Raw genomic sequence first — 18,965 nt, 5'->3', positions numbered from 1 at the left:
ATCATCCCCCAAAATCATTTTTATTTGTTTTAAGGCAGAGCCTCACTCTATTGCCCAGGCTGGAGTGCAGTGGTGTGATCTCACCTCCTTGCAACCTCTGCCTCCCGGGTTCAAGCGATTCTTGTGTCTCAGGCTCCTGAGTAGCTAGGATTACAGGTGTGCACCACCATGCCTGGCTAATTTTTGTATTTTTAGCGGAGATGGGGTTTTGCCGTGTTGGTCAGGCTGGTCTTCAACTCCTGGCCTCAAGTGATCCGTCTGCCTTGGCCTCCCAAAGTGCTGGGATTACAGGTGTGAGCCACTGTGCCCAGCCACAATAAATCATTTTTTAAAGGTTAAATTTAACCTCATTTAAGTAATACATATAAGTCTCATCGAATAATTGAAGCCAGTTTGTGAGGTAAAGTCTAATATTATGTGCATTTTAATTCTTAGCGTTTAATTAAAGCCTCATAAGTACAAATAAAAACAGGACTTGCTATAACAGGTTGCCACCTATTTTCTTTAAAGATGACGAGCAGCATCTTATTTGCGTTAACACAAGTCATCCACATAACAAATATAGATAAGAAAAGTGGCCAGGTGTGGTGGCTCATGCCTCTAATCCTAGTACTTTGGGAGGCCGAGGCAGACAGATCACTTGAGGTCAGGAGTTCGAGACCAGCCTGGGCACTATGGTGAAACCCCATCTCTATCAAAAATACAAAAATTAGCCCGGCATGGTGGTGGGCACCTGTAATCCCAGCTACTTGGGAGGCTGAGGCAGGAGAATTGCTTGAACCTGGAAGGCGAAGTTTGCAGTGAGCCAAGATCATGCCACTGCACTCCAGCCTGGGTGACAGAGCGAGACTCTATCTCGAAAAAAGAAAAAAGAAAAGAAAAGAAAAGTAAGGCACTTAGAGGGTAAGTGGCTTCACTCGGTACTAAGTAGGGGAGTGTGGATTTGAGCCAAGCTGTGGGTTCAAACCACATCAACACCTGCTATGCCTGACTGCGTCTCCACGCTGCTGGGAAGGTTGACTGAATCTGCCACTACCTCCATGGGGTGCATTTGCTTGCCAAACCATTGCATTATGTAAAAGGCGGTGCTGTAGGTTTTTAGTTTTTTAATTTTTATTTTTTTGAGATAGAGTCTCACTCTGTCACCCAGGCTGGAGTGTAGTGGCATGATCTTGGCTGACTGCAATCTCTGCCTTCCGGGTTCAAGTGATTCTCTTGCCTCAGCCTCCTGAGTAGCTGGGACTACAGGCCCACACCACCACGCCTGGCTAATTTTTGTATTTTTAGTAGAGACAGGGTTTCACCATGTTGGACATCATGGTCTCGGTCTCTTGGGCTCATTATCTGCCTGCCTCGGCCTCCCAAAGTGCTGGGATTACAGGTGTGAGCCACCGTGCCTGGCCTCTAGTGACCTCATTTTAACTTGATCACCTCTGTAAAGACTCTGGTTCCAATAAGGTCACCTCTAAGGTCTGGAGGGTCATGGCTTCAATACACGAATTAGGGGTGGGGGGCACACCATGCAGCCCATAATACTAGCGTATCTGGTTATGTTAAACTTGCTATAGCCACAGTCTCGCTGACTTGGATATGGTACCATGGGAAGGGCCCTTAAAGATCATCTTATCTGGTTGGGCTCAATGGCTCACGCGTGTAATTCCAGCACTTTGAGAGGCCAAGGCAAGAGGATCGCTTGTGACCAAGAGTTCAAGACCAGTCTGGGCAACAGAGCAAGATGCTATATCTACTACAGGCATGCACCTGTAGTCTCAGCTACTTGGGAGGCTGAGAGAAGAGGATTGCTTGAGCCCAGGAGGCAACAGAGAGCTGATTGTACCACTGCACCCCAGCCAAGGCAACAGAGACCTTGTCTCTAAAAAACAAAAACAGGCCGGGTGCAGTGTCTTATGCCTGTATTCCTAGCACTTTGAGAGGCAGAGGCGGGTGGATCATTTGAAGTCAGGTGTTCAAGACCAGCCTGGCAAACATGACGAAACCCTGTCCCTACTAAAAAAATACAAAAATTAGGCGGGAGTGGTGGTGGGTGCCTGTAATCTCAGCTACTCGGGAGGCTGAGGCAGGAGAATCGCTTGAACCTGGGAGGCAGAGGTTGCAGTGAGCCGAGATGGAGCCACTGCACTGCAGCCTGGGTGACAAAAGCGAAACTCTGTCTCAAAATATTAGGAAAAAAAAAAAAGAGAGAGCCTCTTTTCCATCTCCCCGCCACAGAGTTGTCTTCAGTAATTTCATTCCCTTTTTTCCTGAGGATTCACTGGGTTTCTGGGTCCCAGAGGGGAAGTTCTCTTCAAGGTACAGAAACCACGACTCCGCAGAGAACCGCAGAGACGGCAGCATGACCAGACCCCGGACAGGTGTGGAGAAGCTGCTGGGCTGAGACTTGGGCTGAACTTCCGCTGCAGGTCGACTTATTCCCATCAGCACCAAAGCTGCTGGAGGGGGTCATCCACTAGCAAATGAAGGGGGGGGGCGCGGCTTGGAGGCTGTTTCAGAAGGCCCCACTGAGCCACGGACTCAAGGCCTGGCCACAGCCCTCCCAAGTGAGGCCCAGATCATATTTCACCACGCTCAGAAAACCTTGTCAGCTCATTTCAGTCCACAGTGACTTTGTTTTCTTTAGGATCTCTCTTGCACTGTCCAACTCAGAGAATTTCAAATCTGAATGGATTCCAATGACGGAGCTAAATCAGGCCTCACCTCAGTTTTTAAATTACAATCAATAGGGCTGGGTCCCAGCATCTGTGTCTTAATGTTCCTCCATGTGATCCTCATGCTGAAAGGCTGGTATTTGAAAATCCCTTTTTTTGGGGAGTGAAGGGTTTTTTTAGAGAGAGGCCTCACTCTGATGCCCAGCCTGGAATGCAGTGGTGGATCACAGCTCACTGCAGCCTCGAACTCCTGGCCGCAAGAAATCCTCCCACCTTAGCCAACCAAAGTGTTGGGATTGCAGGAGTGACCGCTGTGTCCAGCCAGGAAAGCCCTTCTGTTTCACTTGAATGATATTTCTGCAGCATACCTACAGCCATTGTTGTATTAAACGGCATCATTGCAGGAAAAGAAAAGGTGAGAGGTGACTGTTTTGCTTTTTTCTGAACATATCAGACCAAACCTGGGCTGTCTGGCACTTTTTTTTTTTTTGAGTCGGAGTCTCACTCTGTCGCCCAGGCTGGAGTGTAGTGTCGTGATCTCGGCTCACTGGAACCTCCACCTTCCCAGTTCAAGTGATTCTCCTGCCTCAGCCCCACAAGTAGCTGGGATTACAGAAGTGCACTCCCACGCCCAGCTCATTGTTTCTGTATTTTTACAGAAAAACAGACAGGTTTCACCATGTTGGCCAGGCTGATCTCAACCTCCTCACCTCTGGTTATCTGTCGGCATCGGCTTCCAAAAGTGCTGGGATTACAAGTGTGAGCCACCGCACCTGGTTTGCCCATTTTTTGACAATGTATCAACATCATCTAAGATGGGCACTGCCTCAGTGTAGTGTGTCTAGACAAGGTGGCCGGAACAGAGAGGAATATGCATACCAGGCTTAAAGACGGGTTAAATCAGAGCTTTTCATTCCACAAAAGAGCAATTTTAATGAGGTCAGAACATGGATGTTCTAATATTTGAAAGCCTGTTAACTAGGAGAGAGAGAGAGTAAAGTGATTTGTTGTAGGAGGACACACCCAGCTCTGACGGTTTAAAGCGTCATGAATGCAAATTTGAACTCCAGAAAAGCAGAGCTTCCTAACAATGGGACTTCCACAGCAATGGGATTTCCTTCCGCATTCAGTTTGTGCCTTTCCCATGAGCGAGAGACTCCTAGGAGAGCCGCAGCCCGTTAGGAAGCCATGTGGGAACTCATCCACAGGTTCTCTTTTTTTTTTTTTTTTTGAGATGTAGTTTTGCTCTTGTTGCCCAGGCTGGAGTGCAATGGTGCGACCTTGGCTCACTGCAACCTCCGCCTCCCAAGTTTAAGCCATTCTGCTGCCCCCGCCTCCTGAGTGGCTGGGATTACAGGCACCCACCACCATGCCTGACTAATTTTTTGTATTTTTAGAAGAGATGGGGTTTCACCATGTTGGCCAGGCTGCTCTTAAACTCCTGACCTCAAGCGATCCACCTGCTATGGCCTCCCAAAGCGCTGGGATTACAGGTGTGAGCCACTGTGCCTGGCCGGAACCCACAGGTTCTTTGGATGGTCTCTGAATGTCATGAAACTCTTTTATATTTAATTAAAAGAATTTTTTTGACACAAGGTCTTGCTGTGTTGCCCAGACTGGAGTGCGGTGTCACGATCACAGCTCACCGCAGCCCCTAACTCCTAGGCTCAAGCAATCCTCCTGCCACCTCAGTCTCTCAAGTTGTTGGAACACTGGTGCCAGCCACGACACCTGGCTAATTTTGTTTTGTTTTGTTTTGTTTTAGAGATGGGCTCTTGCTATGTTGCCTATACTGGTCTCGAACTGCTGGCCTCAGGCAGTCTTCCTCCCTTGGCCACCCAAAGAGATGGGATTACAAGCATGAGCCACTGTGCACAGCTGAGATTTTTCGACTTAGTCTTTTTGTACACCCAGTATCTTATAGAATATCCATAATATAGATTCATAAATAAACCATTTCCTTCAATGGTATAAATAAATAAACCACTGCCAAAAATGGTGGAATTTTCTGAGTTAAGAGCAATACATATGATACAAAACTTGATATATAGAGTTTCTTAGCCAAACTGGAGGGGCTGGCTTTAGGTGATCCGTGGACTCCCTGAAATTGGGGACACCATTGGAAATATGTGTGAACTCATGGGCAGTTTCCTATGATTTCCAGTCCTCAAAATATCTCTTGGACTCAAAGATGCCTTAGGGCAGAGGACGCGTGTACCCCCAGTACAGAATCTCGGACAGTGAATGTCAGTAGACATTCGGCAGAAAAGCTCTGCCAAATTGAGTGCTCTGATGTGACTTTTTCATCAAGTCAATGTTCCTGGGATCTCTTGTACATGATAATCTCACTCTTGTAAGGTTTCATCGTTTCTGCTTACCCTACTTTTCTTTCCCATCCTGATCCCTCTCCCACCAGACCGGACTCTGAAACGGGCATGTACAGAGAAGAGGAGACCCCAATACGCTTCAAGCTTTGAGCGGAGAGGACACAGCCTCTGCTGGGACAGGGAACAGAGGGATGCGGAGACCCTGAAGATGCTTTTGGACAGTGGTCTGAGGTTGGGACAGTGGCAGGAGATACCATTCACCCAGGATCTCCAGGACAAGAGATCAGCCTGGCAGTTACATGTGTTTTTGTTCAAACTAGTTGCCAGGTTGGCATGAACGATGACATCAGAGATTCCGACCTTCCTGATTGGAGGGACCGGACTCTGTCGGCACCTGGCAGTTCAGTTGGACAACAGTAACTTCTCAGAGCTGTTCTCCACTCCTGACTTCTCCCAGCCTCGAGAATTGATAACACACTCTTCTGGATCCCAGCAGTGTCCAGAAGAAGACCAAGGACAGAACAGAGACTAGGTTCGGTGAGATGGGACAGATTTTGGGAAAGATCATGATGAGCCATCAACCGCAGCCCCAGGAAGAGCAGAGCCCCCAGCGGAGCACCTCAGGTTACCCCCTCCAGGAGGTGGTGGATGATGAAGTGTCGGGACCATCAGGTGAGGGGACTGGAGGAAGAAGAGGTGGCATACGATTGACTAAGACGAAGGAAGGGGGCCAGGCGTGGTGGCTCACCCCTGTAACCCCAACACTTTGGGAGGCTGAGGCAGGCAGATCACCTGAGGTCAGGAGTTCAAGACCAGCCTGGCCAACATGGTGAAACCCCATCTCTACTAAAAGTACAAAAATTAGCCAGGCGGTAGTGGTGTGTGCCTATAATCCCAGCTACTTGGGAGGCTGAGACAGGAGAATCACTTGAGCCTGGGAGGAAGAGGTTGCAGTGAGCCGAGATCGTGCTACTGCACTCCAGTCTGGGTGACAGAGTGAGATGCTGTCTCAAAAAAAAAAAAAGAGGAAGAAAAAAAGAAAGGTCAGAGGTCAGGAAGGAGAACCTGGGGAGGGTGTGTGGGAAGAATGGAGAAATTCAGGCTGGGTGCAGTGGCTCACACTTGTAATCCCAGCACTTTGGGAAGCCAAGGCAGGCGGATCACTTGAGGCCAGGAGTTTGAGACCAGCCTGGCCAACATGGTGAAACCCTGTCTCTACTAAAAGTACAAAATTGAGCTGGGCATTATGGCAGGCACCTGTAATCCCAGCTACCTGAGAGGCTGAGGCAGGAGAATAACTGGAATCCGGGAGATGGATGTTGCAGTGAGCTGAGATTGCACCACTACACTCCAGCCTGGGTGACAAAGCAAGATTCTGTCTCGAAACAAAAAAAAAAAAAAGAGGGACTCAGAGAGCCAGGGACCAGGGAAGGATATGAGGCAGTGTTCTGAGGACAGAGAGAGGGAAGAATGGGGAGGGGAAGGAGTGGCACATGGGGTTGAGCAGAGGAGAAAGTCAGAAAGGTGGCTTGGAGAAGCCAGCAGTCTGCGAGGCTGGGGAGGATGGAGAGTGGTTTGGGGTTTGGGGTCGGGGTCTAACGTGATCAGTTGCAGAAGCATTACACGGTGGCCTGGTTTCTTTACTCAGCCCCTGGGGTAGATCCCAGCCCCCCACGTAAGTCCCTTGGCTGGAAAAGGAAGAGGGAGTGTTTGGATGAATCTGACGATGAGCCAGAGCAGGAGCTCGCCCCTGAGCCTGAGGAGACCTGGGTGGCGGAGACGCTGTGTGGCCTCAAGATGAAGGCGAAGCGACGGCGAGTGTCGCTCGTGCTCCCTGAGTACTACGAGGCCTTCAACAGGCTGCTTGGTAGGAGGACACCCCAGAGAGCACCTCCAATCCTGTTCTTTCTAAAGAGGAAACTTCCAATAACCACACTTTTCCAATGGGAAAAATATGCCCCAGTGGGTGAGCTCTCCATGCGGGAGGACTCTGAAGTGATCACTCATGAGGGACACTTAGGAGACAACAGAGGATTAGGTAGACTTGATAAAGGTCGGTGCTTGGGATAAGAAAGCTTGGTTTTGGGCCAGGCGCTGTGGCTCCCGCCTGAGATCCCAGCACGTTGGGAGGCTGAGGCAAGAGGATTGCTTGAACTCAGGACTTTGAGGCTGCAGTGAGCTATGACTGCACCACTGCACTCCAGCCTGGGTGACAGAGCAAAAGTCTGCGTCAAAAGAAAAACCAAGGCTGGGCACAGTAGCTCATCCCTGTAGTTCCAGCTACTCGGGAGGCTGAGACAGGAGAATTGCTTAAACCCAGGAGGCAGAGGTTGCAGTGAGCCAAGATCAGGCCAATGCATTCCAGCCTGGCCCACAGAGCAAGACTCTGTCTCAAAATAAATTAATAAATAAATAAAAATAAAAATCAAATAAAGAAAAACAAAATCAAAAATCAAAAAAGTGGTTTCAGCTGTGCCCTCTGAAACTTAATGTTTCTTACCGACTTTTCTAAACCTAAGTGTTTCCATCCATAGTGAGGGATACCAAGGCCATGGTCACACCCTGATGTGTGACTGCCTCATGAGGAAATGATGGGAATTCCTTTATGACTCTGCAGTGGTCCCTCCGTGTCTGCTGGAGGGGGTCCTGGCTGATTCCCAGCTCTACATCCTGTAGATTCTCACACCCAGGGCCTCCTTCGGCCTCTTCTCAGGGGAGTCTCAGAGCAGGAGCCTCTCTCCCTTGCCCAGTGAAAGTCATTCTCCCCTCTCCCATCCACCTCACCCGCGGCCACAATCCTGAGACTTTCCCCCGGGAGGCACACTTCTCCTCACTGCCCTGCTGCTCCCACGGAAACCCTGTCCTGCTTCTCACGCTGATATCTGCTCTCTAATCACAGAGGATCCTGTCATTAAAAGATTCCTGGCCTGGGACAAAGATCTGAGGGTGTCGGACAAGGTAAGGTTGTTCTCTATGTAACTGTGTTCCTGTTCTAACGCACGGCCAGCGGGAGGGCGCAGCTTCCAAACCCACAGTTCTCCCTCCACCACCTCCCACCAGATGCTCCTACAGTTTGTTTTTGTTTTTGTTTTTGTTTTGTGAGACACAGTCTTGCTCTGTTGCCCAGGCTGGAGGGCAGTGTCTCGGTCTTGACTCACTGCAGCTGATGCCTCCTGGGTTCAAGCGATTCTCGTGCCTCAGCCTCCAAGCAGCTGGGATTACAAACGTGAACCACCACGCCTGGCTAATTTTTGTGTTTTTAGTAGAGACGGGGTTTTGCCCTGTTGGCCAGATTGGTGCCGAACACCTGACCTCAGGTGATCCACCCGCCTTGGCCTCCCAAAGTGCTGAGATTACAGACATCAGCACTGTGTCTGACCAGCTCCCATGGTCTTGAGTCTTGGCACCCACACATTTTTTTTTCTGAGACAGAGTCCAGCTCTGCTCCCCAGGATGGAGTACAGTGGCATGATCATAGCTCACTCTAACTCCTGGGCTCAAGCAATCCTCTTTCCTTAGACTCCTGAGGAGCTGGGACTAGGCACATGCCACCATGCTCGATGAATTTTTGAAATCTTCGTAGAAACAGGGTCTCGCTGTGTTGCCCAGGTTGTTCTCCAACTGTTGGGCTCATGTGATACTCCTGTCTCCACCTCTCAAAAAGTACTGGGATCACAGGCTTGAGCTGCCACTCCCGGCTATTCTTTGTCTTTTTATGATTTGTCAGCATCTCTCTCAGGACTCTGCTGGTCTCTTGCAGAGTGAATGAGTGGCCCCTGCCTCTCCTATGGGTCCTTTGGGATCTGAGCCCTGGGCCACAGTCTGGCTGCAGTCCTGAAGCTCCTGGGCCCTCTACTCTCAGCTCCTTGGGACAGTTCTCTGCCTGGCACACAAAAGACCCTCCTGACACCAGCCGACCTAGACACACCCCCTCCCAAGATCCCATCAGAGCCCACCATCCTGGGAGCATCACCGAAAACCCTTCCTCCGGCTTCTCGGATTTGCATCCGACCTTCGAATACCCCTCCACCCCGCAATTTCCACATGAGCACAGTCACCCCAATGCTGAGGTCCCTTCTCTGATGGGCAACCCCTCCCCAGACCCCCATTCCACTATCTCCACAATCTTCCTCTCCCAAGATGTGACCTCTCCCTCTCTGTGTTCCTTTCTCTCCATCAGTATCTCCTGGCTATGGTCATAGCGTATTTCAGCCGGGCCGGCCTCCCCTCCTGGCAATACCAACGCATTCATTTCTTCCTGGCTCTGTGAGTGGTTTGCTGCCTCCTATCCATCAATATCCAATGCCCTGGGACAGCGGGGGAAGTGGGATTGCAGCCTTTCATTTATTCTTTCACCTATTTGTCCTCTTTATTCTGTGTACAAAAAAGACAGGATTATAGTATCTTAGACTGTTGTCTCTAAAAAGAAACTCAGGCTGGGCGTGGTGGCTCAGGCCTGTAATCCCAGCACTTTGGGAGGCCGAGGCAAGCGGATCACCTGAGATCAGGAGTTTGAGACCAGCCGGGCCAACATGGCAAAACCCCGTCTCTACTAAAAATAGAAAAATCAGTCGGGCATGTTGGTGTGCACCTGTTATCCAAGCTACTTGGGAGGCTGAGGCAAGAGAACCCCTTGAACCCAGGAGGTGGAGGTTGCAGTAAGCTAAGGTTGAGCCACTGCACTCCAGCCTGGGCAACAGAGTGAGACTTTTTTTCAAAAAAAAAAAAAAAAAACAGGCAAACAAAACAAACTCCAATGCCAGTGTACAAATAAAAGAGTAAAACAGGCCAGGTGCGGTGGCTCACACCTGTAATCTCAACAGTTTGGGAGGCCGAGGTGGGCGGATCACAAGGTCAGGAGAGCGAGACCATCCTGGCTAACATGGTGAAACCCTGTCTCCACTTAAAAAAAAAAAATACAAAAATTAGCCGGGTGTGGTGGCGGGCTCCCGTAGTCCCAGCTACTCGGGAGGCTGAGGGAGGAGAATGGCATGAACCTGGGAGGCGGAGCTTGCAGTGAGCCGAGATCGCACCACTGCACTCCAGCCTGGGCGACGGAATGAGACTCCGTCTCAAAAAAAAAACAAAAAAACAAAAAAAAAACAAAAAAAGAACAAAAAACAAAAGGAACCATGAACCGCTCCTAAGGGGAGAAGAAAAGGAGCGGAGGAGCGGACATGACACTTCCCCCAGCAAGCAGACGTTTCCGGTTCTTCTCTCTCTCTCCTTCCCACATCAACCGCAAAAGCCATCAACCTCCTCTGGGTTCCCGTGACAGAGGTCACAGTCCAGGTCCCCCTTGCATCACTCGAATCCACTGTCAAATGCTCCCTGCTGGGGTTTCCTGGAGTCTCTCCCCAAGCCAAGGGGCTTCCTAGTGCAGCCTGAACATCTTTCCAAAGCACGACAACCTCACCGCCCACCTGAACAACTTCCTTAGCTGATGTCTTTCTCTATCGAGGCCAGGGTCCACAGTGCCAATTCCACCCTCTCTACAATCTCTACAACCACACTGGCTCGCCATCTTGGTGTTTCCTGGCTTGGCTTCACTGCTCCTTCCAAATGCCCTCCACTTGACTTTGCATTTGTGTTTTCTGTCTGGGTGTCCCACACACGTGGTTCTGAAGGGAAGCACCCATTCCTTGAAGTCGGTTCACCCTACAGCCTCTGTGATGCCTTCCCTCATCTTCCAACTTCTGCATGCCCGTAGCTCTCCAGTTACATCCTATTATAATGTGACATTGGGATTAGGACACCTCCTCTGATTACTCCCAGTGCCATTAGACTAGATGCCTGTAGAAGGCAGGGTCCTGGCAAAATATCAATGTATTCAATTGCTTTTTTTTTTTTTGAGACAGACTTGCCCTGTCCCCTAAGCTGGAGTGCAGTGGTGAGATCATAGCTCACCGCAGCCTCCATATCCTGGGCTCAAGCGATCCTCCCACCTCAGCCTCTTGATTAGCTCCGACTACAGGGCTGTGCCACCACACCTGGACAGTTTGTATTTATTTATTTATTTATTTATTTATTTATTTATTTATTTATTTATCAAGACAAGAGTGTTGCTGTGTGTCTCAGGCTGGAATGGAGGGGCCCAATCTTGGCTCACTGCAACCTCCGCCTCCTGGGTTCACACAATTCTTATGCTTCAGCCTCTTGAGTAGCTAGGACTAATGGGTGTGCCACCGCACCAGGCTGATTTTTGTATTTTTAGTATAGATGGGGTTTCTCTGTGTTGACCAGGCTGGTCTCAAACTCCTGGTCTCAAGCAATCCACCTGCTTCAGCCTTCCAAAGCGCTGGGATTACAGGCATGAGCCACCGCGTCTGGCGTATTTTTTATATTTTTAATAGAGACGAGGGTCTTGCTATGGTGCCCAGGCCTGTCTCAAACTCCTGGCCTCAAGTGATCCTCCCGCTTCGGCCTCCCAGTGTGCTGGGATTCCAGGCCTAAGCCACCACTCTTGGTCACCAGTTGGGTTTTTGTCTCCATCCTGAAGGAGTGGGAGACGCCCTTGATCAGGTCTCTGTCCAGCAGAGCCCTCCTGAGGAAGGTGTGGCTCTCTGCAGGGTGGGTGCCAGTCCTGAGCTAGGGACTTACCTTCCTCTCTGGGAAGCTGAACTCAGCCGGAGGTCTCTCCTGGTGGTGCCTCTGAGCAGCAACCTGATTTCTGTCCTCAGCTATCTGGCCAATGACATGGAGGAGGACGACGAGGCCCCCAAACAAAAGATCTTCTACTTCCTGTACGGGAAGACCCGCTCTCGCATACCCTTGCTCCCTAAGCTTTGGTTCCAGTTATGCCGTTACATGAACCCGAGGGCCAGGAAGAACTGCTCTCAGATAGCCTTGTTCCAGAAGCGTCGGTTCCAGTTCTTCTGTTCCATGCGCTGCAGGGCTTGGGTTTCCCCGGAGGAGTTGGAGGAGGTGGGTGGGGCCTGGGGACGTGGAGGATGTGGGGAGGAATCGGGTGGGCTGGAGGCTGGACGAGGGGAGAGAGGGGTATCCTGGGGAGTCCCCGTCTTCTCAAAGCGCGTTTGTTTTTCCAGATCCAGGCTTATGACCCAGAGCACTGGGTGTGGGCGCGAGATCGCGCCCACCTTTCCTAGAGCTCCAGGGACCGTGGAGGCCTGAGGTCATCGGCCTGAGAGAAGGTACATCTGCATCCTCCGGGGTAAAGGCAGAATATTGGGGTCTATTTCGGAAATCCAAGGAACCCAATTGCTTGATCTGGCTTCAAGCCTGGGCAACGTGGCGAGATATCCCCTCTCCACAAAAATACAAAAATTAGCCAGGCGATGTGGGAGGCATCTCTACTCCCAACTACTCAGGAGGCTGAGGCAGGAGGATCGCTGGAGCCTGGGAGGTCGGGGCTGCAGGGAGCCCTGATCCTGCCACTGCACTCCAGCCGGGGCGACAGAGTGAGACCCTGCCTCAAAAATAATCATAAATACTGAGTTCGGGGAGGTTCATTATGATTGACGCACTTGAGTTACCGATTTGGGTCGAGGGTTCAGTGAAGCTTTGGTTTACATCTTGTGCAGCTAACCATGTTGAGCACAGAGCATGAGACTTTGTCATGAGGAGGTAGGATTATGGATTAGGCATCTGGACTCGTGGTTTGTGATGTTGTCACATTAGAAACAGATCTAGCACGGTTACAAGTTTAGATCTGAAGTGACACAAAAGGCCCCAGCTGTGATGAAGTCCAAAGCCACATTCTCTGAGGGTGCCCTACTCCCTGGGAAGACCCACCCAAAGTCCTTGCTATGAAGCAGAGCACTGGGGCTGACCTTGGGTGTATTAAGTTTTGGAGTCAGGGTCACCAAAGCGTGAGTTTCACAGTTGAACACGATGGTTCAGAAGCAGGGTATAGAATGAAAGGCAGGAGATAAAATTGCACTTCTCAATTGCTCTGAACTCTAGCTAGACTTGACATGGGACGTGAATAACCTTCCTGTCTAGAGAGCTGCCTCCTTGAGGTGTGACATTGTCTCTCTCACTTCCAGAACACCGGACCCAGGGGAGATGTGGATTTTCAGCAGGAACTTTATTCCAGTGCTAATGGCAGACATCAGGAAGGAGGAGAGGAACCATTTGTGCAGATCATCTAGAAGAACCTGGACCATTCTTGACAGAGCTGAATACAGTGATCACGTTGTCCTCCAAGGAGCAGGGGTGGGGTGGGGTACTTCTAGGAGTCCTTGGAGAAAAGTAAGAAACCAGGAGTGTTTCCAGTTCCACCCTTTCCTGCGGCACCACCTCCCTTTTTATATTGCTGAATGCCAACCTCCCTGGGACGGAACCTGGAGGTCCTGTTTCTTACGGACTTGCTTGCCACAGTCCAGGAGCATTTGAAGGCACAGTGCAGGGGCTCAGATTGGCACAGAATTCTTTCTGAAATATGAGTGCCACAGACTGTAACAGATAGCTTCATGCACACTCTGTATTTTATTGGTTTGTTTGGAAAATGTTGGCCATTGAATTATTAATAGGTTTATTTCAAATAGTTTGGAAATTGTTGTACTTTTGAAAACATGCTGTTCCTGTAGAGTTCTTTGATGAGAGTTATAGTTGTTATATATACATAAAGATAATTTTCTTTTCATTTTTAAGTGAGAATTCTTTTTATCCTAAATCTTTTATTAACTTTAATTTTTTTTCTGTATTATTATATGTGCTCCTGAAGCGAGCACTCTTTTTATCTATGATACTTCCATAATAATCTCTTCTATTTATAGCTATTGGTAGTTCCCCACCAGAAAAAAACATAATTCTGGTGATAGAAATTTTTATTTGCTGTTTAGGTTTGTGACTGAATTGTGAGAATTCCGTTGTGATTTTTAACATGTCTCAGATATATATACTAACATGTCTAATATATACTATCTATTTTATTGGTTTATTTTGAAAAGCATGGGTATAGAATTATTTAAATATTATTTTATTTATTGAAATATTTATTAACTATATTTATTTATTTAAATATTATTATTACTTTCAATATTATTTTAAATATTTTGGAAATACTGGTATTTTTGAATAGATGCTGTTTCTATAAAGCTGTGTGATGGGTGTTATAACTGTTGTATACACATACATATAATTTTGTTTTCCTTTTTAAGAGAGGATTCTTTTCATCCTAAATCTTTTACCTTTCAATCTTGGTATCTATTATTACACGTGCTGCTGAAGGGAGCATGGTTTTTATCTATGATACTTAGTTAACATATATATTACATTAATAGCTATGTGGTAGTTCCCCTAAATTCTTGTAAAAATAAATTTTTATTTGATATTTAGTGTATGTTTGAAATGTGAGAATTCAGATGGAATTTTTTATCTTGTTTTGGCATGTTTGTATGTTACTTTAAAGAGGATGTGTGTTCTAAAGGAGGACACGAGCTGTGTGTTTTCAAGAGAACAGTGCAGTGCATCTCTTGGGGAAACATAATAAAGATGAACTTTTCTCACCTTCACAGTGAGTGTGATCATATTGTGGTCTGGATTGATTATTTGCTGTCAAGTGACATTTTTCCTTAATGGGGTTGTGGTTATTTGAACATATTTATTAGCTTTGGAAGATAATCCTGTGCTGCTTTTTATGTAGAAAAAAACATAAGGCTGGGTGCAGTGCTCACACCTACAATCCCAGCAGTTTTGGAGGTCATGGCGGGAGGATCACTTGAAGCCTATTTTTAATTTTTATTTTTTAAAGAAAAACAACAGAAGAGAAGGCTGATCCCAAGCTACAGGGTTTTTTTGCTTGTTTGTTTGTTTGTTTTGGAGACAGTCTCACTCTGTCTCCCAGGCTGGAGTGCAGTGGCACAACCTCGGCTCCCTGCAACTTTCACCTCCGCGTTCAAGCAAATTCTCCTGCCTCAGCCTCCCAAGTAGCTGGGACTACAGGCACCCGCCTGTACGTCTGACTAACTTTTGTAAAAATAGTAGAGACAAGGTTTCACCATGTTGGCCAGGCTGGTCTCAAACTCCTGACCTCAAGTGATCCACCCGCCTCAGTCTCCCAAACTGCTGGGATTATAGGCATGAGCTACTGTGCCCAGACCTCAAGCTAGAGTTTTAAAGCAGGAAATGAGAGAAAGATATTGAGAGAGGAAAACCAGGTGGTAAGAAAACTCTAAAGGTGGCTGGGCGTGGTGGATCACGCCTGTGATCCCAGCAGGAGTTCAAGACCAGGCAGGAGAATCACTAGCAGAGAATATGTCTCCCGAACCCCTCTCAAAAAAAAAAAAAAAAAAAACTCCAGGCGCGGTGGCTCAGGACTGTAATCCCAGCACTTTGGGAGGCTGAGGTGGGCGGATCATGAGGTCAGGAGATCAAGACCACCCTGGCTAATACGGTGAAACCCCATCTCTGCTAAAAATACAAAAAATTAGCTGGGCGCGGTGGCAGGCGCCTGTAGTCCCAGCTACTCCGGAGGCTGAGGCAGGAGAATGGTGTGAACCCAGGAGGCGGAGCCTGCAGTGAGCCGAGATGGTGCCACTGCACTCCAGCCTGGGTGAAAGGGCGAGACTCCATCACAAAAAAAAAAAAAAAAAAAAAAAAAAAAAGAAAAAAAAAAGAAAGTTCCTGCAACAGTTCAAGCTGTGAAAGACAGGCACTCTGCCATGCAATTCTTTGTGATTTTTCTTTTTTATTTTTGGTGTCGGGGTCTTGTGCTGTCACCCAGACTGGGGTACAGTGGTGCGGTCATAGCTCACTGCGGGCTCAGACTCAAGCTCAAGCGATCTTCTTATCTTGCCTTTCTAATTGCTGGGATTATAAGCATGAGCCACTGCACCTGGCCTGTGTGATGTAATTCTGATGTCAACTCCCTGATGTTACATCAAATGCCACAGGTTAAGGCCACCAGCCCCCGCTAGGCTGCCCTCGCTTCAGATGCAGCTGCAAGCTTGGGTATCCACAGACCGCATGTACTTCTCACCAACTGGCTGCAAATTTGGAGGTTCCCACCACGTCCTCAGGTTTGATAATTCACTATAACAACCCACAGAACTCTGAAAAGCATGATACTTTCTCTTTCTTTATTTGAGACAGAGTCTTGCTCTGTCACCCAGGCTGGAGTGCAGTGGCCACCATGCTTGGCTAATTTTAGTATTTGTATTAGAGACAGGGTTTCGCCATGTTGGCCAGGCTGGTCTTGAACTCCTGACCTCAGGTGATCCGCCCACCTTGGCCTCCCAAAGCGCTGGGATTACAGGCATAGCCACTGTGCCTGGCTGACTTCTAGAGTTTCAATAACAGAGATGTGGTTCAAGAAGAAAAGGGAGACATGTTTTGTAGACAGCAGGAGCTTCATGAAAAGAAGCCAATGAAGGGCAGGATGTGTAGCTGTCTACCTACAGGAAACCAGCCGGGAGCCTCCCCACAGGGACTTCAGCACAGACGGCTGGGAAAATCTGCATTAACCTGAGCTCTGGACCTAAGAGAGGACAAGGCCTTGACTGTTTCTACAGACTCACAAGACGCAATCTCTGCAGTCCATGCCCGTGGTGTGATCTGGGAAACAGGGGGCCTTCTAAATGCCAACAGCAAGGAAATCAAATGTGCAACAGACAGAAATACCGGCACTGACACGGGCCATGGAAAGGCCTAAACAGATGACTGCAGTCCACTGCCAAGGTCATCAAAGGGGTGACTCTGAAATAATACATTTCAGACGCCATGGCCCAAATAGCTGCACGAGGTGGGGAAGTCCTCCACATGCCTCTGCTTCCTTCAGTACCTCTTCATGAAATAAGCTGAGGTACTTCCCTGGGGAATTTCCTTTCTCTTTCTTTCTTTTGAGACGGAGTCTTGCTCTGTCACCCAGGCTAGAGTGCAGTGGCGCGATCTCGGCTCACTGCAACCTCTCCCTCCCGGGTTTTGGCAATTCTTCTGTCTCAGACTTCTGAGTAGCTGAGATTACAGGTGTGTGCCACCATGCCCAGCTAATATTTGTATTTTTACTCGAGACAGGGTTTCACCATCTAGGCCAGGCTGGTCTTGAACTCCTGACCTCATGATCCACCCATCCTGGCCTCCCAAAGTCTTGGGATTACAGGCACGAGCCACCACACCCAGACTTCTTTTTTTATTTTTTGAGATGAAGTTTCACTCTTGTTGCCCAGGCTGGAGTGCAATGGCGAGATCTCAGCTCACTGCCACCTCCTCCTCCCAGGTTCAAGTGATTATCCTGCCTCAGCCTCCCGAGTAGCTGGGATTACAGGCACCCAACACCAAACCCAGCTAACTTTTTGTATTTTCAGTAGAGATGGAATGTCACCATGTTGGCCAGGATGGTCTTGAACCCCTGACCTCTAATGATCTACCCGAATTGGTCTCCCAAAATGCTGGGATTACAGGCGTGAGCCACTGTGCCCAGCCCCTCCCATACCTCTTTTGGCCAAGGCAGTACAATTCAGAGAATCTTGCCAGGGAAGACTGGTAAATGGACATCAACATGATGCCTATGGCTCCTGGTGGATTTAGATACCTCCTGGTGCTTACTGATACCTTTACCAGTTACATGGGGGCTTTTCCATGCCAGACTGAAAATGCTGGAGATCACTGATCAACCTTCAACTATTTACTAGCAGAACACTGAGGGGACTCTGCAGTCACCAATATCTCCTATTGCACTTGGATAAACACCTCCCGGGAAATAGAGATGAACAGAAAGGAAATAGTTAAACAAGCAGAATGGCTACATTCCTTCAACCAGAAGGGTCCATTAGTCTGTTTTCACACTGCTCTAAAGAACTACTGGAAACTGGGGAATTTATGAAGAAAAGAGGTTTAATTGACTCACAGTTCTGCAGGCTGTACAGGAAGCATGGCTGGGGAGGCCTCAAGAAACTGACAATCACGGCAGAAGGCGAAGGGGAAGCAGGCACGTTTCTGGCCATGGTGGAGCAGGAGAGACAGAGAGAGTGAAGTGGGAGGGCTGCACGCTTCTAAACAACCAGATCCCATGAGCGCTCACTCACTATCACGAGAACAGCAAGGGGGACGTCAGCCGCCACGAGCCAATCACCTCCCACCAGGTCCCTCCCTCAACACTGGGAATTGCAATTTGACATGAGATTTGGTTGGGGATACAGAGCTGAACCATATCAAGGGTAGTTCAACCACTGAGATTGATTGATTGACTGAGATGGAGTCCCGCTCTGTTACCTAGGCTGGAGTGCAGTGGCACAATCTCGGCTCACTGCAACCTCCGCCTCCCAGGTTCAAGCAATTCTCCTGCCTCAGCCTCCCTAGTAGCTGGGACTACAGCACACGCCACCACACCTGGCTAATTTTTGTATTTTCAGTAGAGACGGGGTTTCACCATGTTTGCCCGGCTGGTCTTGAACTCCTGACCTCGTGATCACCCTGCCTCGGCTCTTCTTTTGCTGGAATTACAGGCGTGAGCCACCGCACCCGGACAACCACTGAGATTTAGAAGGCAGTCGAGTCCACTATACCACACCTCACCTGGTTTCTTCCTCTGTTGGGGCCCCTCGTGGCCACTGTTCTGTTACTTTTTGGTCCTATTTATTTAAATGGATGGTGAGCTGTTTGTCCTCCAGGATCCAACACTTCCACCTTCAGCTGGTATTACAACAATACCAGCCTTTCAAGCTACTCCGGGTGACCCCAGAACTCATCTGAACTCAGAAGCCCAAGAGTTTCATTCCTCTCACTTTAGGGGACTAAGTGCCCCTGGTCAGCATGAAGTCGATACAGAAGCATGACCTCCATCCCTAATCCCTCAAGAATGAGGAGTGGAAGGTGTTGGCAGGACGGTGGGACGCGGTTTGTAAATCTGTAACTGCATCAGACCAAATCTAGTTCAACTTTTTTTTTTTTTTGATGGAGTTTCACTCTTGTCACCCAGGCTGGAGTGCAATGGCACGATCTCAGCTCACTGCAACCTCCACATCCTAGGTTCAAGCATTCTGCTGCCTCAGCCTCTGGGGTAGCTGGGATT

General features: G+C 48.7%; 1 protein-coding gene across 1 annotated transcript in view; it reads left to right on the top strand.

Moving 5' to 3' along the window:
* Window positions 1-12,099, top strand: part of LOC117981049 (speedy protein E12) — a 105,782-nt gene extending 93,683 nt beyond the window's left edge. The window contains exons 6-10 of the mRNA XM_063605847.1: window positions 6,642-6,860; window positions 7,893-7,951; window positions 9,174-9,259; window positions 11,674-11,917; window positions 12,040-12,099. Coding sequence (XP_063461917.1) covers window positions 6,642-6,860; window positions 7,893-7,951; window positions 9,174-9,259; window positions 11,674-11,917; window positions 12,040-12,099 — 668 coding nt within the window. The remainder of the gene's footprint in view (window positions 1-6,641; window positions 6,861-7,892; window positions 7,952-9,173; window positions 9,260-11,673; window positions 11,918-12,039) is intronic.
* Window positions 12,100-18,965: the final 6,866 nt, after the last annotated feature.

Source organism: Pan paniscus, chromosome 6, assembly GCF_029289425.2.
Source record: "Pan paniscus chromosome 6, NHGRI_mPanPan1-v2.0_pri, whole genome shotgun sequence".
NCBI classification, from domain to species: Eukaryota; Metazoa; Chordata; class Mammalia; order Primates; family Hominidae; genus Pan; species Pan paniscus.
The sequence above is the reverse complement of the archived record's forward strand: the minus strand, read 5'-3'. Positions and strand labels throughout refer to the sequence as shown.